Consider the following 22185-nt stretch of genomic DNA (forward strand, 5'->3'; position numbering starts at 1 on the left):
TTCGTCTTATAGTCGCATCTTCTAACTGGAGCATGAGTACTATACCAAATTACAATTTTCAATGCCTTTCAAATGCTTCTAAAGCATCACAAGATATAAAGCTTCCAAGTAGGTCAAGTGCTGATATTTGCAAGAAACGTTTCTTCTGTCATTTGGAACCTTGTCACCACATCTTTCATATCAATCCTATCCTCAGGCTAATCTGGGGTACACTTTGTAGATAAGCTGAAGATTGAATACAAGCATTGCTCCTTGGCAGCATAGTTTTCGTCTTCTCGTCCAAGCAGATCTCCGTCCACAGCTTCGATTATCGAACCATTTAAAACATCGATCACCCAACTCTTCAAGCTCATTTGTGCCTGCAAATGTCGCATCAGTAGGCTCCTTTCTTGTAAATGTTTCCATCAACAGAATGCCATAACTATAAACATCGCCTCATGTAGATACAATTCCTTCTGCTCATAACGCGAAAAAAAAAATTATGCAAACAAGAAAGAAAAAGTTATATATATGAACTAATAATGTAGCTAATGGAAAATACATGATCACCTGGTCCCATATACCCGATTGTCGCGAGGGTCTTGGCTCGTGTTATGGATTCCCCTTCCCCCAAGAGTTTGGAAATACCAAAATCAGAAACATGCGCAACCATATGTCGCAATGAACGATCAGTGTTGAATAACCGTGGTGCAGATACTCCAACGCTGATGCAACATCCACCTTTATGTTCAGTCTCTGCAGCATATCAGAAAAATAGTCGCGAGAGTGCAAGTGCAACCATTTCTCGAGTTTCCCGTTAGGCATGGATTCGAGTACCAAAGCTTTGAAATCGAAAACATGCCTCCCTCAACAAGTCAAAGCAAGGGGAAAATTTATTCAAACAGATTAATATTGTTTTGAAAGTTAGGTGTATCATCTGCAGATACAGAAATTTGTACTCCGCATTTTCATTTCTTTCACAAGTCAAAACATTAGACGAGTTCACAGTTGAATTAAACTAAAATATATGAGGATAAAACGATGATTATAAATTCTCCGTGCTGACGTCTGTTCTATAATTAGACTAAAATATATGAAGATATCTCTTATTAGTTTATGGAACCACGATTGATTTTCTGTGTCGCTAATTGTGTTTAATAGTTTTGTCTTGGTGTTAAATTTGTAGAAGTCAACCAAACACCTCATCCTCTTGTTGCGCAAGGTGAATAGAATATTAGCAAAGAGATAATGAAGCTGATTGATCTAAGATCAAGCAGTATCTTCTTCTTTGTATAATTTATGTACATCGTAATTTAACACTTGAGTTAGACCAGTTGGTTGGTACAACATGTCCACCAACATCGATTAGAGTATTTAAAATGTATAGTCTTAAGCTGTTATAGCCCTAATATATCTCGGTAAGCATGGCGAGGTTCGAAATTCCGGCAGCTATGCTTCCGGTGAAGTTACCATAGGATAGAGATAACTGTTGGAGTTGGGAGCAACTGAATAAACAGGATGGGACTTGGCCTGAAAAATGGTCAAGTGACAAATAAATCGCTTACAAATTAGGAAGCTGACTAAAAATGTTCCCCGGAAGTTCATCAGACAGGCTGCAGTTAGTGAGATCAATGGCCTGCAGTGAGGACATGTTGAAAATGGTAGAGGGCATTGAACCCAAAAGCGCATTGTCAGGAAGAACAAGCTCTTGCAGTGACGGGGAGGATGCATTGAAGAGGCTTGCAGGTATAGAACCCGAAAGTTCATTGGCACCCAAATGCAAGTACTCGAGTTTTGGCAGTGACCCGAAAAATGATGGGATCTCCCTGCTTAATCGGTTGTATGCAAAAATTACGAACTTCAGTCTTTGCAAACGAACCATCTGATAGGCAGAGAGCCGCAAAAGCTGTTGTTTTGGAGACGGAGCTGTCCGGGGAACGAGAGGTTCCCTTAGGTGTGGAGGGATGGTGCCTACCAACGCCATGTAAGAACGGTTCAAGGCATGGACTTTGTTGCGAGGAGCATTGCATGTGACACCAATCCATTCGCAAATAGAAGCATTGTATACCAGTTTTTTGGCAAGACATAGTGAGGGTCATGAGTGATGTGGGATTTGAGAGCAAGAAAGGCAGAGATTGGTCTGCAGTGATGTGGGATTTGAGAGCGTGTGTGGAGAGGCTAGTAACAACCTTAATAGAAGTCAAAGTGCCCTTTGAGGAATTAAACAGACAGATGGGAACATGCTTAATAAGATAACCATAAACAGAAGTAGACACGATAACTGCTGTAGGAAAATTGAGTAGAACAAAGCCTGACTAACCCTCTATTCAAATCACAAGTGAGCATAATGGTTATAGATGCAGAAGACCGGAAATGTAATCCTTATTGTTCAACTAAATCAATACAATCTGATTTCGATCTCGATGAACCTTCAAAGTGAAGTCCATGGAAGCTCTAAATAGGTTTCAAGTACATGTGAGCGAAGAACAAGATGGCTGGCAAAACATTTCTCTTTTGGTTCTGCTGTAATATGTGCAATCGCGTACATTTAATACTCATACAAATCGAGGAAACGTAAGTATACTAAAACTAATTTATGTAGCGTGCAACCTGCCTATATGGCTCCAGACTTGTTACAGGCTCTATTGTTGGAAGTTTGTTCTCCACCAGACGTTCTGCATCTCCCATTTCAACCTCACCACCGCCTTGCCATTCTCCTTTGTCTTGGAAAAGCATTTCAATTTCTTCCAAAGTCTTTCCTTTTGTTTCTGGAACACATGTGTGGACAAAAGCAACAGAAAGAGCTGAAATCAATGAAAAAATAAAGAAGGTTCCTGCCACTGTTATTGCCCCAGACACGGAGAGGAATGACATGGTAATGACACCACTACTAACCCTACTACCAACGGCCCCAAGGGCAGATGCTTGAGCTCGAAGCTTTAGAGGGAAGACTTCCGATGACAATACCCAACAAATTGGGCCAATTCCTACTGAGAAGAAAGCTACATTCCCACAAACAGCTAATATTGCCACTCCAATCCCCACTTCCCCCTGTCCTGGCAATGCTAGAGCGACGCTCAGAACAAATAAACAAGCGGTCATTCCTATAGTGCCCACGTAAAGCAAAGGCTTTCTCCCCACTCGGTCAATCAGAAAGATAGCTACCAAGATGAACACAGTTTTGGTAAACCCGACAACAACAGTTGCAGCAAGAACTTCAGTGTTGCCCTTAATCCCAGCATCTTTGAAAATTGTAGGACTATAATACACAAGTGCATCAATACCAGTAATCTGTTGGAAACATTGGATTCCACAACCAGTAATCAGCATTCGTCGAACTGCGGGATTAGGACTAACAATTTCGCGCCATATAGCTTTTGCTTCATAGTTTTCAGCATTGGCCATCCCTGCGGCTTGCTGTATTTCTGCCAATCTGTCCGCAACATCTTTTTCACTCTCATTAGTCTTCATCAATACCATCCTTGCATCTTCCATCCTATTCTGCATCACCAACCACCTAGGGGACTCCGGGATCACAAAAAGAGAAAATCCAAGAAAGATGGAAGGTATGAGCCCCACACCAAGCATGACCCTCCAGCTTATATGTGCAGGAAGTCCTGAAAAAACATAATTTGATATATATCCAAGCAGGATCCCAAAATTTACAAAAATCTCAGGAAGAGATGTAAGAGATCCTCGTGCTGTTGCAGAAGAAATCTCAGCAATGTAAACAGGTGCAATCATGACCCCGAATCCTATCCCCACCCCTGCAAAGAGTCTACCAATCATCAGTACTGTGAAATTAGGAGCAAGGGCCATTATAAGAGCACCAGTCTGAAAGACAATTGATGCCAATGCAATTGTCCACTTTCTACCAATGACATCAGAAGTTTTTCCACCGGCTAAGCTTCCCAATAGCGAGACTATACTCAAAATTCCAACAAGAAGTTCTAGTTGTACGTTGGTGAGTTTCAGATCCTCTTGGATGAATATAATTGCTCCACTCATAACACCCACATCTGCATTGTGATAAAAACACACATTATAAACCAGGTAGTTGTACCGCATAAAAGTTACCGGTTAAGTAAAGGGTTATAAATGAAGAAGGATTTAAAGTTTCCTCTTACACAAGACCAAAATCACAACGAACCAAGCCAAGGGAAAAAATAAAAACACAAAATGTTACTGCATTTTTCGAAGGGAAGAGCTGCAGAGTAGTAGAAAACAGGAGTATGAAAATCTATACCCTTTCCGAAAAGCCATATAATGTAAGAGTCAAACAAGATTCTTTACTTCGTTACACCATTTTCAACTGCTCAAAGAATTGAAAAAGGATATTGCAATTGCAATATGACCAGTGTTTAAAATATCGATATATAGGTCAACTCATTTCTGTAGTGAATCAGTAAATGTCACCGCTATTCATTGATTTTCCTATATCTCGCCGATATAGTTTGAAGTTTGCATTTCACCCCCTTTTCATACCGAACCTTGATTTTTCGGATATTTCAACGGAAAGATCGACAATTTTGTGGATATTTTAAGCACTAAATATGACACATTAAACTTCCCACTAGTAAAATTCTGAAACTTAACTCAAAATTGGATACATTTATTCGCTTGGATTGTAACATTGTATCCCACAAGACAACCAGATGAATATTTTTTAACAATTAAGTCGGAAAAAACATCCTTAACAATTCCATACCACTTGCAAAAAAATGCACTAAAAAACACCAAGTTGCACTGTCTCTGCCCTCCATCAAAATATAGTTGTCTTGTTTATTTCAATTATTAAATAAATAAATAAATTATATGTATATTTACAACCATTAAATCCCGATAAGCAGATCAAACAGAATTACAAAAACATATTAAATATAAAATAAAAAAACAAAATAAAATTAGAAAAATGCACAAAAAGCAAAATGGTCGGGCAGATCAAGCGAGAAAAACATAGATCAAGGAAAGAGAAAGAAATACAAACCGTATCCAAGAAGCACGGAATTGAGGGAGGCAAAGATTGCGCAGGCCAAGACATATCTCCTGGTATTTTTGTCGGTCAATGGAGCATCTTCCGCTGTCTCTCCGACCTCGGACTCCATTCTCTGGTACTTGGTCTTGCTCCCCCCGAGTTGAAATTCGGACCCAGCAATCCCATTCTCAGCTGCATTTCCGTTTTGCTGCCCACCCAGCAACCCCATCATCCTCTCTCTCTAACTCTCTCTCTCTCTCTCTCCTCCGTTCTGGCGAGGAGGAAGAGAAAGGAAGGGACTTTTTTACGTGGGCAGCTGTTTTTTCGAGTTCTTAATCCGATCGAACTCAGTTATTGGACAAAAACAAAAGAATTTTTGTGGGTTTTGTCTCAGATCTGGAACAGAGGAAGAGGGACTTTTGGTTTTGTTCTTTTTTATTTTTGACTTGGACAAAAAACTGAGAAGCAGAGGAGAGGAGGGGGGTTACGAAAGACAACAGAGAAAGTGGTGAGAAATAAGGTTGAGACCCGACGCGTTTTTTTTTTTCTTTTACGAAATAGGAAATTATATTTTGTGTAATATATGGTATGACGATTGATGATAGAAGTTTTTTTTAATGATTACGTTATATAATTTAAGTAGATAATTTTTTTTAAATAATTTTTTTAGCAAAATAAAGGATTCTTTAATTTTTTTACCTTTTGAGGGTAAACTTGGACTGAGAAGGCTCATTATAGCCCACCGGCAAAAAAAATCCTAACTTCGTCCCGCATCAATGTTAAAAACTTCTTTTGTTGGAAGATAATCTTCTTCGGATTCTATCCTTTCAGAAATCTACCGAAGTGCAAATTCATTGTCGTTCACTATTTCTGCATTGGAAAAGTATGAGCATTCTGAAGGGATACTATTCCATAAAAAATTACATTGACTATAAATATTAAAAGATTGAATTAGGTCCATTTTCCACATCATATTTTGGTGAGGATGTTGTGCTGGCCAGCAAAGTGGGGACACGCGTTGGATGTCGCTTTGTAACTGAGCCTAGTTCTCTTATACTTTGGGCTTAAGCTTACACAAACTATCGTATGGGCCTGAAATTTAACACTCAATTGTTATAGTAGCCTGCCCATCCTGTCATGCAAGGACTCAACACTTTTTTACCATTGTGGTAAAGAGCCACTTGTGTTATAGTAGCCTCTCAAGTCGACATAAATGCTCATATGCACTTGAGTTGTGCTCTTGGTTTGCGCATGACTCGTATTGACGATATATTTCCTACAAAATTGAAGCAACCTTCATCAATTCAGTTGCACCACTATTGCAAGGCCACCAGCATTGAATGGAAAAAGAAAATTTTAGAGTTCGGCAACCAGACCACACGTATCAGTGCAGATTCAAACACAAAAACCACAACCTACCCCACACCCTAATTTATCATGTTAACTCTGGCCCACTTTAGTAAACAAGTGTAATAAGACAATTGGTTGAAAACTTGAAAAATAAATTTTCAACCAATTGTATTATAACACTTGATGTACCAGGTCGTGTTACACTGAAGAATTTCTCCCTACTGACAGATTCTCTCGCCTAATTGGACTTGATTAGGGGTCCAGCCCATTTTAAAACCTATGCATCCACAAACTTTGATATGGGCCTAATTAATAAAATAAAAGGCCCAATTATAGTAGCCTCTCAAGTGCCAATTTCTTGGAATATATAAATATCATTCCCATTATCCGGTCACTAATTATCTTCCCAAACCACACCCTCTTTCCTCTCGATTTGGTTTTCGCTCTGCACTTCCGATCCGGAACCATGACTGCGGAGGTTCTCTCGCAGCCAAACGGCGTCGTTGCGAACAGCGACTTGAACGCAATCCCTACCAACAACGCCACCGCCGCCAAGAAGTCGAGGGAGAGCGAGCGACGCCGTCGCAGGAGAAAGCAAAGGAAGAACAACAAGGCCTCTCAGGCGCCGGAGTCGAGCGCCGGCGAGACCGACGATGACGTCAAGGAGAACAATGATCCTCAACAGGTTCTTCACCTCCCTCTCCATCTGATTCGTTTGTGATATGTTTGTTTAGTTTGCCGATTCATTTCTAGTGTCTTAACGAAGTCTTGTGTTCTGATTTGGATGCCATTCGTTTGGTAGATTTTAGGGTTTTAACGAAGTGTTGTAGTCTGATTTGAATGCCATTCTGTTTAGTAGTTTATTTTTGTTGTAGAGCGGTGGTTTTAGGGTTTTGCGTTCGATTCATTGTGCCTAATTGTTCGTTGCAGATTGATTTATAGGGCTTTAGAGAAGTATAGTGCTCTGATTTCGATGCCATTCTGTATGGTAGACATAAGGGTTTCGATCAAGTGTTGTACTCTGATTTGGTTGCTATTCTGTTTGGTAGATTATTTTGTTGTAGAGCGGTGGTTTTGGGGTTTTTTGTTCAATTCCTTTACCTAATTAGCTTTGGGTTTGAAACCCTGGTTGTGTAGAAGCGGCTAGATATGTAACGAAAACAAAGAACAATGTGAAGGGTTTTAATCATACCAAGCCAGTAATTGAAGTACACCCTCGATTAAATCTCAGAGAAGTAATTGTTACCCCGTAACTTCTTATTTTGCACTGAAGGTGTAGTGTGCTTAGCAGTAGCCACTTTTTTAGTATTTTTACCCTGTTTCTCACTGGTGAGGAAAGAGTAATTCGAAGCTATGTTTTTGTTCTTTCTTAATCATATTTTAGCATTCCTAATCAGATTTGTACATGCTAGTGTTGAAAACCCATTTTGAAAGTTGTTCAACTGTTTTTTTCTTATAGATGTGTATTTTTTTCCTGCTTCACGTGACAAATGAATAAGAGTTTGTCATAGTGTTGAAAATTTTCTAATCTGCTATTTTTGGTCTATTATCTTACCATGTGTATTAATGTAACTTTTGAACTGTGTAGATTATTGAGCAAGTTCAAATTGAATATGTTCCAGAGAAACCTGAGCTAAGTGATGGCATGGATGAGGAATTCAGAAAAATTTTCGAGAAATTCTGCTTCCAGGACTCCGTGGGTGTTGAGGTAAAAAGGCATTTTGTCTAACATCTGAATTATATTGAACTTGTTTTTCTTTGTGAGACTATGTAATGATGCATTGATTGTTTTATCCATCCAGGAGGATAAGAAGGATGAGTCTGAAGGAGCCCCAAAAAAGAAGGCTGACTCAGATTCTGAAGAGGAAGAGCAGGATAATGAACAAAAAGAGAAAGGCATATCAAACAAGAAGAAAAAGGTTTGTTAGTATTTTCTTATTGTTAAGTTGTTAACATTATTACTGGAAGCATTTTGTTCGTTGAGGTTGAAATAAATGTTTTGTTATCTTGCAGCTTCAACGGAGAATGAAGATTGCCAAATTGAAACAGATCTGCCAAAGGCCTGATGTTGTTGAGGTGTGGATACTTTGTTTTATTTATATGTTGTTCTTGTTATTGTCTGTTTATGTATGTTTGAAATTAAGATTGTCTTGCTACATGTTCTCAGGTGTGGGATGCAACTGCAGCTGATCCTAAGCTGCTGGTGTTTCTAAAATCATATCGCAATACTGTACCCGTGCCAAGACATTGGTGTCAGAAAAGGAAATTTCTACAGGTTAGCGATCCCCCTTATTTTCAAACTATTGAATAAAAGGTGGATGCATGATTAATGGGTATTATTAACATGATGGGATTAGGGAATAGAGTGAGGGAAGATCACGTCGATGAGGTTTCTCTTATATGTATACATGTGGTTCTTGCAGGGGAGCGGCTGTGACAACCATGGAGCCTGGACTTGTAGGTGTTTGGAAAATTACACCTTGAATGTTTTATCTTTATTTATCTCCTAGTGGGGTGGGGATCTAGGCCTAATTTAGTGCTATTATTGGGGATATTTTGAGTATGCATGATGGATTTTAGGATCTTATTCACTTTAAAAGCGCTGATATATCTGTTTTGAATTTTCAGATGCCTTCCAATAATGCTTAGCCATTGGGCCCAACTCTGCTAAAATACATATATTTAATACTGCTGATTTGATGTAGAAAATATGACGATGATTGTAAATTATTACTTATATCTCATCGAGACTGGATTGATTTTACAGGGTAAACGTGGTATTGAGAAACAACCGTTTCAGCTTCCTGACTTCATTGCTGCTACGGGAATTGAGAAAATTAGACAGGTAAATCGTTCATAAGATTATTATGTTGAAAAATCTCAAAAGTTTTGTTCAAGCACGGCTTGTTCGTTAAAGTTTTGGCTCATAATATAAGTAAAATATTTCTTTTGTTCATGAAGCTAATTAAGTTGTAACTAAGAAACATGCATCATTTTTTTGTAGCTTATGCATAATTATATTTATGCTTCTATCTGCCTTGTCTTTTCGCTTTTCTCACGGTGTTGCCTGTTGGTTGTTATTTGGTTGTCTTATGTAGGCGTACATTGAAAAAGAAGATAGTAAGAAGTTGAAGCAAAAACAACGAGAGCGTATGCAACCAAAGATGGGGAAAATGGATATCGATTATCAGGTACTCATTAATTATAATTCTGACTTTTTAATCTTGTGTTTTAATGTAATTCCAGAGGACACGCATCTGTAATGGTTATATCTTGTTTTACTGATAAGACTGGTTTCTGTTTGTTAGGTTCTCCATGATGCATTTTTCAAGTACCAGACTAAGCCAAAGTTGACGACTCTTGGTGATCTGTACCATGAAGGGAAGGAGTTTGAGGTATATTATTCCAGCATTTATTTATAAGCATCTTTATGCTCTTGGCTGCGTGAATATTTTATCTTGTGTGAAGGTGCAACTTAATTTTTGTTTGTGTTGTTTTCCGGTTTTGTGTTCAGGTGAAATTGAGGGAGATGAAACCAGGCATGCTTTCGCATGAACTAAAAGAAGCTCTGGGTATGCCAGATGGTGCTCCTCCCCCATGGCTCATCAATATGCAGGTGAGTATGCAAAAATATTGTGTTTGGTTTTCAACTCTGTGGTGTATTTGTATTAATGTTGGGTATTGCCTTGTATTTTCAAATTTTTTTTTTCTTGTAGAGATATGGTCCTCCACCATCATATCCACATCTGAAAATTCCCGGGCTGAATGCTCCAATCCCTCCTGGTGCTAGCTTTGGTTACCATCCTGGTGGCTGGGGAAAGCCTCCCGTTGATGAAGTAAGTTTTAAATTCTTGGTATTGTTTCCTTTGTTTAGTTCTAATTTCAAATACTTTGTATAAGTATTTGTCTTTTAACCATTTAACTTTGGTCATTTAACAGTATGGCCAACCGTTGTATGGGGATGTATTTGGCGTTCAGCAACAAGATCAGCCCAATTATGAGGTACCACTTTTGACCATTAGATTTAACGTTGTACATAATTTCTATTTGTCTAATGAGCCTTTAGAGTACTACATTAATTACTAGGATATATATTTATGATTGACTTGTATTATTGTTATTTACTTCATTGCATTGTCATCAGACCATAGCCTTTCATTTTATATTGCAATAACATTTTCATTTAAATTCAGGAGGAGCCTGTTGACAAGACAAAGCATTGGGGTGATTTGGAGGAAGAGGAGGAGGAGGAGGAAGAAGAAGAGGAGGAAGAGGAAGAACAGCCTGAGGAAGAAGATTTAGAGGATGGCATTCAATCTGTAGACAGCCTCTCAAGGTATCTTATTTCCGGTGTTTCCCATATTTATTTTGTTTTTAACATATGCTTTTTTGGTGGTCAGTTTCTTAGGTTTTTTCTTTTTCGTTTTTCCAGATTGGTTGTTTTACCTTTTTCCCTTCCACTGAAGATTGTAACGTAAAATATTTTTTTTTTTTTTTTTTTCGTTTAGTACTAATTTTTCACCTTTTTTTCTGCAGTACTCCCACTGGTGTTGAGACACCTGCTCAAATTGAACTGCGCAAGGATCAGAAAAAAGAATCTGAAAAGCCTCTATACCAAGTAAGCTCAGTGATTAGAGACATTTGTCAATTTGTGTAGTATGTTTGATTAACAAAAGGATCTAATTCTTCTTCTGACTTGTTTTGCAAAGGTACTTGAACAAAAAGAGGAAAGAATTGCTCCGGGGACACTTCTTGCAACGGGTCACACGTACGCAATCTGCTTGTTTCTTTTAAATATCATTTTTCAATTTGATTAGTTGCTAAATGTGTCTTTTCCACTTGCAGGTATAATTTGAGCGGCACCCAAGAAAAAGCAGGGCCCAAAAAGGTAAGAAAGACTGCATGAATTTTTTTGCTTTATGAGCTCTATAAGCAAGTCCGATGTATCCATCCCTTCATACTATAATCTCTGTCTTGATTGTGTATTATTGAATGATTTGTCATTGTTCTCTTAGGTTGAGCTGCTTAGAGGTCAGAAAGCAGACAAAGTGGAGGTCACTATACAACCCGAAGAATTGGATGATATGGAGACCGTTTTGCCTGCAAAGTAAGTCCGAGACATGAAAAAATTGAACTTTACTTTTACAATGTGCCTTAGCAGCAGCAGATAGCTTATAACTAGTGTGTCGCATTTAACAGGTACGAAGAAGCAAGGGAGGAGGAGAAGCTGCGAAGTCAGAAGGAAGATTTCAGTGACATGGTCGCAGAGGTGTGTGCCTTGTCTATATCTTTGTTGTTGTTTTTTTCCTTTACTCGACGCGTTTAAGAAACTGTAATGAGTCGGGTTTTTGGTGCAGAACGAGAAGAAGAGGAAACGTAAGCAAGACAAGGAAGGGAAAAACAAGAAGAGGGACTTCAAGTTTTAGGCTCTATCTCAATTGTTATTACCAAGTTATTGCTGGATGGGAAGCCACCCACCCTCCTGACATTGAGATTCTGGTGCCGGTGTTTTTCCGAGAAATATGATATGTTTGCTCTGCTTGTACCGCTTTGATACACACTTAGTGATCTATGTTGTAATACAAATACTCACTTTTTGTCAAGTTAATTTTTAACCGTTCAGAGTAAATCAATTCCAAAATAAATCTACGTAGAACTCGTAAAATGTTCCTCACAAAATTTCTTTTATCGAAAAACGTTTTAGACAACTATTTTTTTAATTAACGAGGACAATTTTTATATTACAAGGACAAAAAACAAAAGAATCACACTTCGTGAGGGGTTTGAACTAAAAAAATGTACTTATTAATGAAGTGTTTTTAATATACTAGTCTCGCGTGAAACATTCTGTCTTCTTCCTTTGCTGACTTTCTCCTCCACATCCCCTTCCTCCCCCTCTATCGATTGCTTGCACCATTGCTCTTCTCCTGGGTTTAGATATTCAATGAAGAGCTTTGGTTTTGCAAGTGGAAGGAATTCGACATGATGTGAAATGTTCTTTTCTATTATTCATTTCTTTTTGGTTTTTGTTTTGTCAATTAGTTTTTTGTTTTTGTGTAACATGGATTTTTTAAGTTAATAGCTTAATTAACAAGATTAATCTGAGGGTTGATAAAGGACCTCTTAGGCCATCTCCAATCGAGCCTGCTAAAGTGCTATAGGTTAAAACATAGTCCGATTTGACACAAAATCCATCTTCAATGGAGGGTTGGGCCAAAAAAATTTGAAACCCATCGGGCCAAAATATAGCCAGCCCTGAAAGTTGGGCCCAGCTGTGTTACTAGCTGACGTCATGTAGTTTTTATTTTTTATTTTTTATTTTTTTTAAAGATGAAATTTTAAAAGAAATTAAAAAATTAGAATTTTTTACCTAAAGCCATTTTTACACAATTTCTCACATCCTTTTCACCCTTACAATCTTACCTCATTTTAATGTCTAAGTTGTTAACATGCAAGTAAAATTAAAAAATTTAATAACATGAAACTTAAAATAACATTTAGCGACAAGTGACCCTCAAAATATGTCTGGAAACCTTATTTTAATATGGTAGTTTAATTCAATTAACTGATAAAATTAAAGAACAAACTTAAAATAATAAATTATTGACGGGGCTAAAGAATAGCTACCTTCGGTTGGAGTTATATATATATAACCTGGCACTGTTTATTAAAAAATAATTTTTTATAGAGCTATAATCTGGACAGAAGCTAAACATAAACCCTACCGTTGAAGATAGCCTTAAGTCTCTAAAATAAAGACCTTAGTAGAGCAGTTTCTTTTTGTATAAGATTCGTCCACCATTTGAGAAAGGATCCCATCCTATGCCAAAAAAGGCTAAAAAAGAAAAGGGACTTTCAAAAGTGAAAACTGAGTCATGTCTCACCAAGATGATCAACTTTATTTCCCAGAGGTCTTCGCCACTAAGAAATGATGTTGCGTTTCCCTCTTCCACTCCCGCTTTCTCTTTCTCCACTGCACTTGAATTCATTGTGATTTCTCCAATTTAGATGTTAGAAAATATAAAATGAGTACTACTACGGTAGAAAATACGGACTGCACAATTGCTTCTCGAATTTTATGACCAATTCTAAGCGTGCACATTAAACTCTGTTTTTTTTATTTTTTTTTTTTTTATTTTTTTTAATACGACTATTTAGCTTGGTGATATTTTTCTTTACTTTACTAAAAAAGATATTGAGTTCAAATTTTATGAATAAAAGATATGACGTTGATATTGCATGCAGATATTGCAGCAGAGTAGGCATAGGATGAGACCTAGGGACCTATGGGATTTGTATTTTTCCATGGAATTGAGTTCTAGTTTAGTTTGTAGGGAACTGATATTCGGTATTATGATTAGATTTGAATTAAGAGTATTATTAGGGCAAAGTGGGGGACATTGTTGAAGGCCTTTAGTCGGCTCAATTATTCACAAAGGCATTCCAAATTATTTTTCACTTATCGAGTAATCCGAACTGTTTAATTTAAATTGTGTTGTCCTATTGACTCATTTTACTGGTCTACTTTACACATAATTTCGATCTTCAATGCCCAAATATCTCTATTTCTTGAATAATCCGAATTATCTGACCTGCAAGATCTAGAGTATAAAATCTGGAGAAAATCTCGATCTCCCTCTACTACTATAGATGAATAGGGCATAGGCCCATCCATTATCCATCTTAATATTCCACACTCGGTTCTTGGGTGTCACAATTACTTTATTGACACTTCATGTCATTTGACCTTGACTTGTAGATAGTTACCCACGAATTCTCCTGTCCCACCCTTCGTCAATGCGGAGGTTCTTGGCAATTACATTCTTTCATTCAACGTAACTTCCTAACATTTTACCAAAGTTCCCGATTTCATTAGAAAATTTATCGCACGGCACAACACGAATCTTAACATAACTGTAAAAACAGAAACTCGAAAAGACAATAGCAATTCTGATTTGACAAAGTAACTTGCCAGCAACTTGCTTGATTTCCAAACAAATTAATCAAAGTAGCCATAATTAGTGTTACATGCATAGGAACTGGATCCTCTCAAGACTCAAAGGAATTAAGTCCAACGATCAAATGATCTGAATCATTGAAATTTGATCAAACGGCTACAATTATTATAACTTTTAGAGGACTTCCTGTTTGTAGCTATTAGATTAAATTTCAATGATCCGGATCATTTGATGAATAGGCTCAATTCCTTTGGGTTCAAAAAAGATCTGATTACACATGCACAAACCTAAACACCTATAGTTACCATCATCAATTACACACCTAGTCCAACACGATGCCCCTTTATCGTGACAATGACATCGCGACACGTGGAACAATCATATTTGGACCCTTCCTACCCTAGTTCCTCACTCCCACATGGAAAATATAATAATCCATCTTAATAATTTAATTAGTGTGACAACTGACAACGATATTATACAATAAAACAAAGGATTGCCTCTTTTGCAACCCCACCAAAGTGCTGGCATGCGTTTTAAGCTTTTGGAATTCTTCGTTTGATCAGTGGGATTGAATTCTTAAAAGTTAATACTTGCATCCCTATGTGGAGATCCTTATATGCCCTCATTTACGAATGATACCAAATCAAAAATTTTCAATTTATTAATTTTCATTGGAAAATTATTTCTACGAAAAATCATTTGAATGGAAGATCGTTTAATCAATCAAATATATCAAAATAATAAACGGTTTATCATGAACATGTTACTTGGTACCTATACTGTTAATTTGTTCAATACATTCATATGACTAAATGATATCCGCTTGAAATGATTTTTTTGTATGAATGATATTCAATTGAAAATTAAAAGACTAAACGGCTCCGATTATGAAATTTGTACCGTCAAGATATGTTCTTCGTAAGGATATAATGAACTCATTCCTAAAAGGAGAATGCAACTATTATAAACTGTACTATTTTATTATTTAAGTATGTATTAATGTGGTATGATGCCCTCGTTTCTTTGGTTAACTTATTAAGACTATTCTTTTGCTTAAGTTATTTAAAATTCGTATTTAATTTTTTTAGAAAGTTAATAAAAATTCCTCACAAATTTTTTATTTAAAAACTCTTAGTGACACACTATAACATTCCACATCGTTCAGGGGAGTGGATTTTCTAAGCCTTATATGTATATTTCTATCTCTACCTAGCACGAGACCTTTTAGGAGCTCACTGGTTTTGGGTTCTGTAGGAACTCTGAAGTTAAGCGAGTTCGTGCGAGAGCAATCTCAGGATGGGTGACCCACTGGGAAGTTCTCGTGTGAGTTTCCAGAAACAAAACCGTAAGGGCTTGGTCGGGGCCCAAAGCGGACAATATCGTGCTACGATGGAGTCGAGTCCAGGATGTGGTGGGGGCTCGAACCAGGATGTGACAATTTGGTATCAGAGCCAATCCTTGGCCGGATATGTGTTGACGAGGACGTCGGGCCCTTAAGGGGGTGGATTGTAACATCCCACATCGCACAGGGAAGTGGATCCTATAAGCCTTATATGTATATTCTCATCTCTACCTAACACGAGGCCTTTTGGGAGCTCACTGGCTTCGGGTTCCGTATGAACTTTGAAGTTAAGCGAGTTCGCGCGAGAGCAATCCCAGGATGGGTGACCCACTAGAAGTTCTCGTGTGTTCCCAGAAACAAAATTGTGAGGGCGTGGTCGGGGCTTAAATCGGACAATATCGTGCTACGATAGAGTCGAGCCGGATGTGGTGGGGGCTCGGGCTGGGATGTGACACACACCCCGATCGGAGTCGATGCATGTTAGCCGTCACCCGAAGGTGACGTAACCAAAAAGAAAAGTGAAGCATAAAAATATGGATAAATTTAAACCAAAACTAACATTTATTTAATCTAAAGTAGCGAGTGTGGAGTAGTGGGAAGAAATCCATAAAACATAAGTGTTCAGAGCGTAGATGACATAAAAGTGTGCAGTCAAAACTAGTTAAAGTACTTAATACATAACCTGGAAAAGCCCTTACATTTATTTAGGAGTATGTCAGAACTGCCAGATATTCCTCGTACGCCACAGAGTAATCAGCTATATAAGTCCTGGATTGGCGAAAAACAGAAGGGTGAGTAGGCAAAAACTAAGGTTTATAAAACATATTTATTTTTTGAGCATACTAACCTCTCGCTGTAAAACATGTATAGTTTCTAGAAAAATCATGCTACATATAAGTATGAAAACAACTGTAAATCAACAATAAATCCAGAAATACGCTAATCATAATATCACAACAGTATCATAATAAAATCAGGTGCTCATCAATCTATACTAACACACGAGTTCATGCAAAGGGAATCTGACATGAACAAGACTAGGTGTAATCATAACATAAGCTCTAGTACTACAATCACATGAAGACTGGCGCTAGGCACATCACATACGAGTCGGAGTTGCCTAATCCAACATGTACAACATGACTGGCATCTACAATGGATCCAAGGTGAGCATGCGCCTTGTTTGTCCTCGTACCTCTTCGAGGTAAGTCTCACCTATAAGTGAAATAACTTTACTAATTAATTAATTAGGACCTACACAAAAAAGCTAGGAAAATCCCCCATAGTTTGCTCAAATGGAGGTTTAAATATACAAAAATATTTTACTCGACGTCGCGGACCCTTACACGCCAAGCACACACTGGCCGATGGCCGAATGCGCCACCAAGTCGCGGCCACACGCGCAGGCCACGCGCCTAACAGACTGACAGAACCCTAGGGAATATTCCGTCATATTTGACGAAATATTTCCATTAAATCTAACGGTGTTACCTAACGACGTCTTAACCTCCACCGTCTGGTTCACTGATTTCTGGAAAATTTTCAAAACCTCATAACTTCTTCATTTCTCAATCATTTTCAATGTACTTTATATGGAAATGAAGCCCAGGAAGAGGAGAACAAGTTTGTACCTCTTAAAAGTCCAAAAGGTGGATGGAAATGGATCAAAATAGACTCAAGACTCTCAGTCCTACTTTTGTTGTCTCAAACCCGTGGGTTTCCTCGTTTGCACCACTTCAAAACTAGGCTAATGGCCTCGAGGAGTTGCCTAGATGCTTCCAAAACTCCAAAATCTTGTAACTCGAATGAAAAAACTTCGGGGAAAACTCCACCCAAGTCGAAGCTCCAAGTTGGACACTCAAAACTTGATCATTTCATGATCAGTTTGTACGGATGGGTTCGTGAGGATGAGGGGAGCACAATGGTGGTAATTTGAGGATCGATCTGCAAGGTTTGGTGATGGTCCTTGTTGTTGCAAAGAAGAGAGAGTGATGGGTGAGGGAGAGAAGAAGAAGAAGAGAGAGAGAGAGAGAGGAAATGTTATGATTGGACAGAAAGAAGAGAGAGGGTGTTGTCTGATTGGGTGAAAGGATGTGGGAAAATGATATGATTGGTGGTGAAGTGTGGTCACGGGACACACTTTTAAAAAAGGAAAAAAAGTGATAAGATTTGTACAATTTGAAATCAAACGAAATCTAATGTACCCTATGAAAAACAGTAGCTTCCAGTACTAAATAATTAACGCACACGTGTACAATTATACCCGTTGTTTACGTACTTTAACTAAATGTAATTTTTTCGTCACAAAACCGTTTCGGGTCTAACTCGCGCTCACACGATCGTAACAACGAGTACTATTAAATTATGATAACGAGAAAAATAATTTAAAGCCGAAGAACTATGTCCACGTCACCTTGCCAACAAGGGTATAAACGTCAATTTACACACTCTGAGAGAAAATTACATAGAAAATTAAGGACGGGTTGTTACACTTAGACAACTTTCTTTGTAATTAAGACACTTTTTTTTTATTATTAAAGACACTTGTTTATTATTAAAAATATTTTCTTTAATTCAAAATTCTTTTGAAGTGTGACTCTTTTATTTTGTGTTCTTATAATACAAAAATTGTCCTTAATAATAAGAAATGTTGTTTAAGTGTTTTTTTTTTTTATAAAAAGAAGGGAAATTTTATTAAAACTCATTCAACCTCTTTTTACACCCAATTCTAAAAATATTTTATTCAAATTCCTAGTTCACCCTTGTATAAAACTGAAAAACAAAAAACAAAAGAAAAATGTCTTTTTTACACTCACTGTCACTTCCACCTCAAACCCCACCAAAGATTTGCTGGTGATTTTTCAAGGCAACTTCTGCCTTCCATGGCAGCCCATTTACCTTTCACAAGCTTTGACATCTAACGCCTTCCATACAACACATAGGTACCCTTGGTTGTGATTCTCCACGTCGCCGACTCTATAGCGCTCAAAAACTGTGTAGGCCCCGATTTGCTTTCGGCATTTGTCGGTTGAAGGAAGTGAGCAATAAAGAGGAGGAGGAGGAAGAGAATATAGGATGGAAACAGAGAGAACGGAAAAGAGCCTGAAAAGAGAAGATGCTGACAAAAAAAAAATTTACCCGCATCAGTGAAGAAGATGCCGGAAAGCAACGGGCGTTGGTGGGGCTGATATGGGTTCATCTCCTTTCAGTATATTCTTCTTCTCTCACATTAATTTAGGGCTAAAGTGGAGAGTTTATTAGCAAAAATATTTAAGTTGGGTGTGAAAAGAAGTTTTTAGGGTTCAAATAAAATTTCCAAAGAAGTTTTGTGAAGAACTTTTTATTAGTTCTCCTTATCAATTTTTAGTTTAATTCGTTGACGACATATATTATGTCATATGCATTTTAGTTAATTAATTAAAACGTGTGGGAGACTGACCATATAGACAAGAACCTTTACCTAACCAAACCTATTCGATCAACAAGTTTGATTTCAATTCCTTTCACATCCTGTCTTTGATCTTAATTAATTTGATCAGCATCTAACAAAGATTGGAATTTGTTTCAAATTATTTATTTAATGAGTTTCCACTTCGTTTGGTGCCTTAATCATATTCATGCACGTGGATCCCCAGTTCTTACTAATTTGACGGCCAAACCTCGATCCATTGATGATGATAATATAGGACAACGATTCTCTTCATTTTAAATTTTCTCTCCTTCAGTCTCTTTTTATTTGAAAGATTACGATTAAATCAAATCAACATCTTTTAATAATTTTTTTATAGAGAGAAAGAAAACGAGGAAAGTGAGAGAGAAGAGAAGGAAAATGAGAAAATTTGAAGGGAAGAGAATCATATTCCGATAATATAAACTCATCATATAATTAATTCATTCGCTCTTTACACATAAACATATTTATGATGAAAACTTTCTTGTTATTATATTATAATGTTGCTCAAAATTAAGAAGTTAAGAATCATGTTAATATGCACATATACATAATCAAATGATCTAATGATATTCAGTCTCTATTTTGTTACAAATTAAAAACACACTGAGTTCAAAGATCAAGAACGACAAACAGCAGTAAAACATGAATTTTGTGGGAAAGTTATTATCGCACGCTCATTTTCTTCTTTTGCATACGCATAATTATTTGGGACCTTATAATTGAACAAATGAACGAATAAAGATACACATAAATTAGAATTTAGGGTTTAGGGTTTAGAGATTAACTATTTCCCCTTGCAAGGACCACATACGTACCCTTCATTCTAGCTACATTGCACATATTTGCATGGTGCATGGATGTGATTAGAACACATAAGGCCAACCTGTAACATGTAATCACATGTATATAGGGCCATGGGATCATCAAAACCATCCAAATATTGTAATACATAAACCCCACTTGTGACTACGTGATGCTCGACTGTGCAATTTTATCCCTACAAAATTGGGTCTACCCAACACCCCCTCTGCGACACTTTGATCGTACAACAAGACGAGCTGCCTAGTTAGTCCGTGGATACTAGTGTACTTGATTCCTATTTATGTTCATATAATTTCATTCCCAAATTTTCCCCAATTATTATTGTAAATGGTATTGCCGCACACAATGTCGTCTAGAACTAGTGAGCATAATTTTAGGAAAGCAATAGTAGTTCGATGACATGATGTGATAATAGTAGCTAGTTCAATGGTGTGATGTGATGATAATAAGAACAGTACTAGAGACACTAATAGTCCGATGACATGATGTGATAATAATAAGAACAGAACTGAAGACACTAGCTAACTTATTATCTCAATCTTGTAATATATCAATTGATGTGGTAGTGTTTTATATGTTCATGTTTGGACCAATTCTTGAATGAGCCCCTCAGAAGGTTGATGCATATAAACAAGTTTTTGTTCTACGTCTTCGAGCTATATACCCTCATTTAGTTATGGTCACTCATATTAATGTGATAAATTAAACTACAAAAGAAGCATAAATGTTAAAACCAAAATTTTACAAGTGCTTTAGTGATTGGCTGAATTTGCTTGATTTAATCCTAACATTCTAATCTAGCCCTTTGTAAAATCGATGCATCACATACATTATTCTATTTTACTATAGACTCTTGTTAAAACTCTTATATGCAGCATTGCTTGCACAAACTGTGTAATAGGAAATATTTTTGCTCACCACTTTTAAGTAATGATAAGATTTACCAACTTATTTATCATTATTAGATAAGCTTAAATTTTAAAATTTGCGTATTAAATAAACATAAATCTCAAAATTTAAACTTACTAACGATGATAAATAAAGTAATAAATACTATCACTACTTAAAGATGATGAACAGAAATGCACTCAACCTTAAAGCAGTTCCAGCGTGGGAAGGAACCCTCCCCCCAGGCAATACACTATGTTATCCACCCAGTGAACAGTAGATGACCTTAATGAACAGTAATTGCCTTTTGCATCTCCACCATTGCACTTCAATAGCCCTAGCAATAGACAATAAAATATTAGTATTTTTTTATTTATAAAATAATACAAAATAATTTTATTTGTAATTTCGGATAAGATTTTTAATCCTTCTCATTGCAGCCACGTGTCATTATCCGAAAAGTTATAAAATAATACAAATTAATTTTATTTGTAATTTCAGATAAAATTTTTAATCGTTCTCGTTGCGCCACTTGTCATAAAATCCGAAAAGACAATTATTGGTGATGGATTTCTGATAAGATTTTTAATCGTACTCGTTGCGCTACGTGTCATTATCCGAAAATACAATTATTGGTAATGGATTTCCGATAATATTTTTAATCCTAACTCGTTGCACTATGTGTTATTATCTGAAAATACAATTATTGGTGATGGATTTCCAATAAGATTATTAACCAATCACGTCGCGTCATGTGTCATAATTTGTTTACAATCTTTGAGGATAGATTTCTATCAGATTTTTAACGAATGACGGCATGCCACGTGACATTATCTACAATCTAATCCTTTCTGAATCCTCCATATAATCCCCCATCCATCCTCACAAATCTCACATCAATTTTCTCAAGATCTCTATCATTATTCATAGTTTCTGCTTCCTTCTTCACCAAAATCTCTATCATTATTTATAGTTTCTGTTTCTTTCTTACAATGTCTTCTTCTTCCTCAAGGATGATGTAGGAAATCGATCAGCAAGAGGAAGAATTGTTTAACCAATCAGAAGGAATGTTCAATCTTCAGGTGGCCCAAAATGAGAGGGAAGATTATGAGGAGCGTAGAAGGAGAGATGACGAAGCAAGAATGGCAAGAGCCTCACATTCCCGTCGAGTCATCCAAGTTATGGGTCAGATCTGCAAGCCTAGCCATTCCGAAAACGACGAGGTACGGAACTCTTGGATGATTATTTTGTCCATGATAGTGCATTCCCTGATACATACTTTAGACGTCGTTTTAGAATGGAACGACATTTGTTCAACAAAATCATGATTGCTGTTTGCAACCATGATTCTTACTTTGTGTAAAAGAATGATGCTTTTGGTGCTATGGGTCTCCTTCCAAAGCAAAAAATTACT

The 22185-nt window shown here is 37.1% G+C and overlaps 3 protein-coding genes and 1 long non-coding RNA gene across 5 annotated transcripts; 1 reads left to right on the forward strand and 3 right to left on the reverse strand.

Annotated features, from left to right (window-relative positions):
• Positions 1-1540: 1540 nt before the first annotated feature.
• On the reverse strand, positions 1541-1963 carry LOC108865670 (putative leucine-rich repeat receptor-like serine/threonine-protein kinase At2g24130). Its single transcript, XM_048582635.1, has one exon. The coding sequence runs from the start codon at positions 1961-1963 to the stop codon at positions 1541-1543; it is 423 nt and encodes a 140-aa protein (XP_048438592.1).
• A 381-nt stretch (positions 1964-2344) lies between these two features.
• LOC103928001 (probable polyol transporter 4) lies at positions 2345-5196 on the reverse strand. Its single transcript, XM_009337036.3, has 2 exons — positions 4967-5196; positions 2345-3998 (listed from the first exon to the last, which is right to left on the reverse strand). The coding sequence occupies exons 1-2, from the start codon at positions 5184-5186 to the stop codon at positions 2569-2571; spliced, it is 1650 nt and encodes a 549-aa protein (XP_009335311.2). The 5' UTR covers positions 5187-5196; the 3' UTR covers positions 2345-2568.
• A 1501-nt stretch (positions 5197-6697) lies between these two features.
• LOC125476357 (splicing factor 3B subunit 2-like) lies at positions 6698-11960 on the forward strand. Of its 2 annotated transcripts, none has more exons than XM_048582349.1 (18): positions 6698-6989; positions 7893-8012; positions 8107-8223; positions 8318-8380; positions 8472-8579; positions 9072-9149; positions 9403-9495; positions 9613-9699; positions 9819-9920; positions 10021-10140; positions 10244-10306; positions 10498-10640; positions 10841-10922; positions 11014-11072; positions 11150-11192; positions 11320-11411; positions 11504-11573; positions 11662-11960. In XM_048582349.1, exons 1-18 carry the CDS (start codon positions 6771-6773, stop codon positions 11728-11730), a joined length of 1728 nt encoding a protein of 575 aa, XP_048438306.1. In that variant the 5' UTR covers positions 6698-6770; the 3' UTR covers positions 11731-11960. The 2 variants fall into 2 exon arrangements, with proteins under 2 accessions (XP_048438306.1, XP_048438307.1); XM_048582350.1 differs by having other exon boundaries at positions 6862-6989; positions 7927-8012.
• Positions 11961-16197: 4237 nt separating this feature from the next.
• LOC125476494 lies at positions 16198-17774 on the reverse strand. The gene is made up of 4 exons (XR_007257752.1): positions 17239-17774; positions 17107-17138; positions 16715-16795; positions 16198-16375 (listed from the first exon to the last, which is right to left on the reverse strand). It is a non-coding gene; the product is annotated as an uncharacterized LOC125476494 (long non-coding RNA).
• Positions 17775-22185: the final 4411 nt, after the last annotated feature.

This window comes from the organism of the source record quoted next, unplaced genomic scaffold, assembly GCF_019419815.1.
Source record: "Pyrus x bretschneideri cultivar Hongxiangsu unplaced genomic scaffold, Pyrus_bretschneideri_v1 Contig19, whole genome shotgun sequence".
Taxonomy (NCBI): Eukaryota; Viridiplantae; Streptophyta; class Magnoliopsida; order Rosales; family Rosaceae; genus Pyrus; species Pyrus x bretschneideri.

What these genes read in the sequence shown, in the direction of transcription:
- LOC103928001 (XM_009337036.3), bottom strand. Translation starts at nt 5,186, where the DNA reads ATGATGGGGTTGCTGGGTGGGCAGCAAAACGGAAATGCAGCTGAGAAT. An exon ending in TTCCGTGCTTCTTGGATACG is followed by an intron (nt 3,999 to 4,966) that starts GTTTGTATTTCT and finishes ATCACAATGCAG; the next exon opens with ATGTGGGTGTTATGAGTGGA.
- LOC125476357 (XM_048582349.1), top strand. Translation starts at nt 6,771, where the DNA reads ATGACTGCGGAGGTTCTCTCGCAGCCAAACGGCGTCGTTGCGAACAGC. An exon ending in AAGATCAGCCCAATTATGAG is followed by an intron (nt 10,307 to 10,497) that starts GTACCACTTTTG and finishes ATTTAAATTCAG; the next exon opens with GAGGAGCCTGTTGACAAGAC. An exon ending in CTGAAAAGCCTCTATACCAA is followed by an intron (nt 10,923 to 11,013) that starts GTAAGCTCAGTG and finishes TGTTTTGCAAAG; the next exon opens with GTACTTGAACAAAAAGAGGA.
- LOC108865670 (XM_048582635.1), bottom strand. Translation starts at nt 1,963, where the DNA reads ATGGCGTTGGTAGGCACCATCCCTCCACACCTAAGGGAACCTCTCGTT.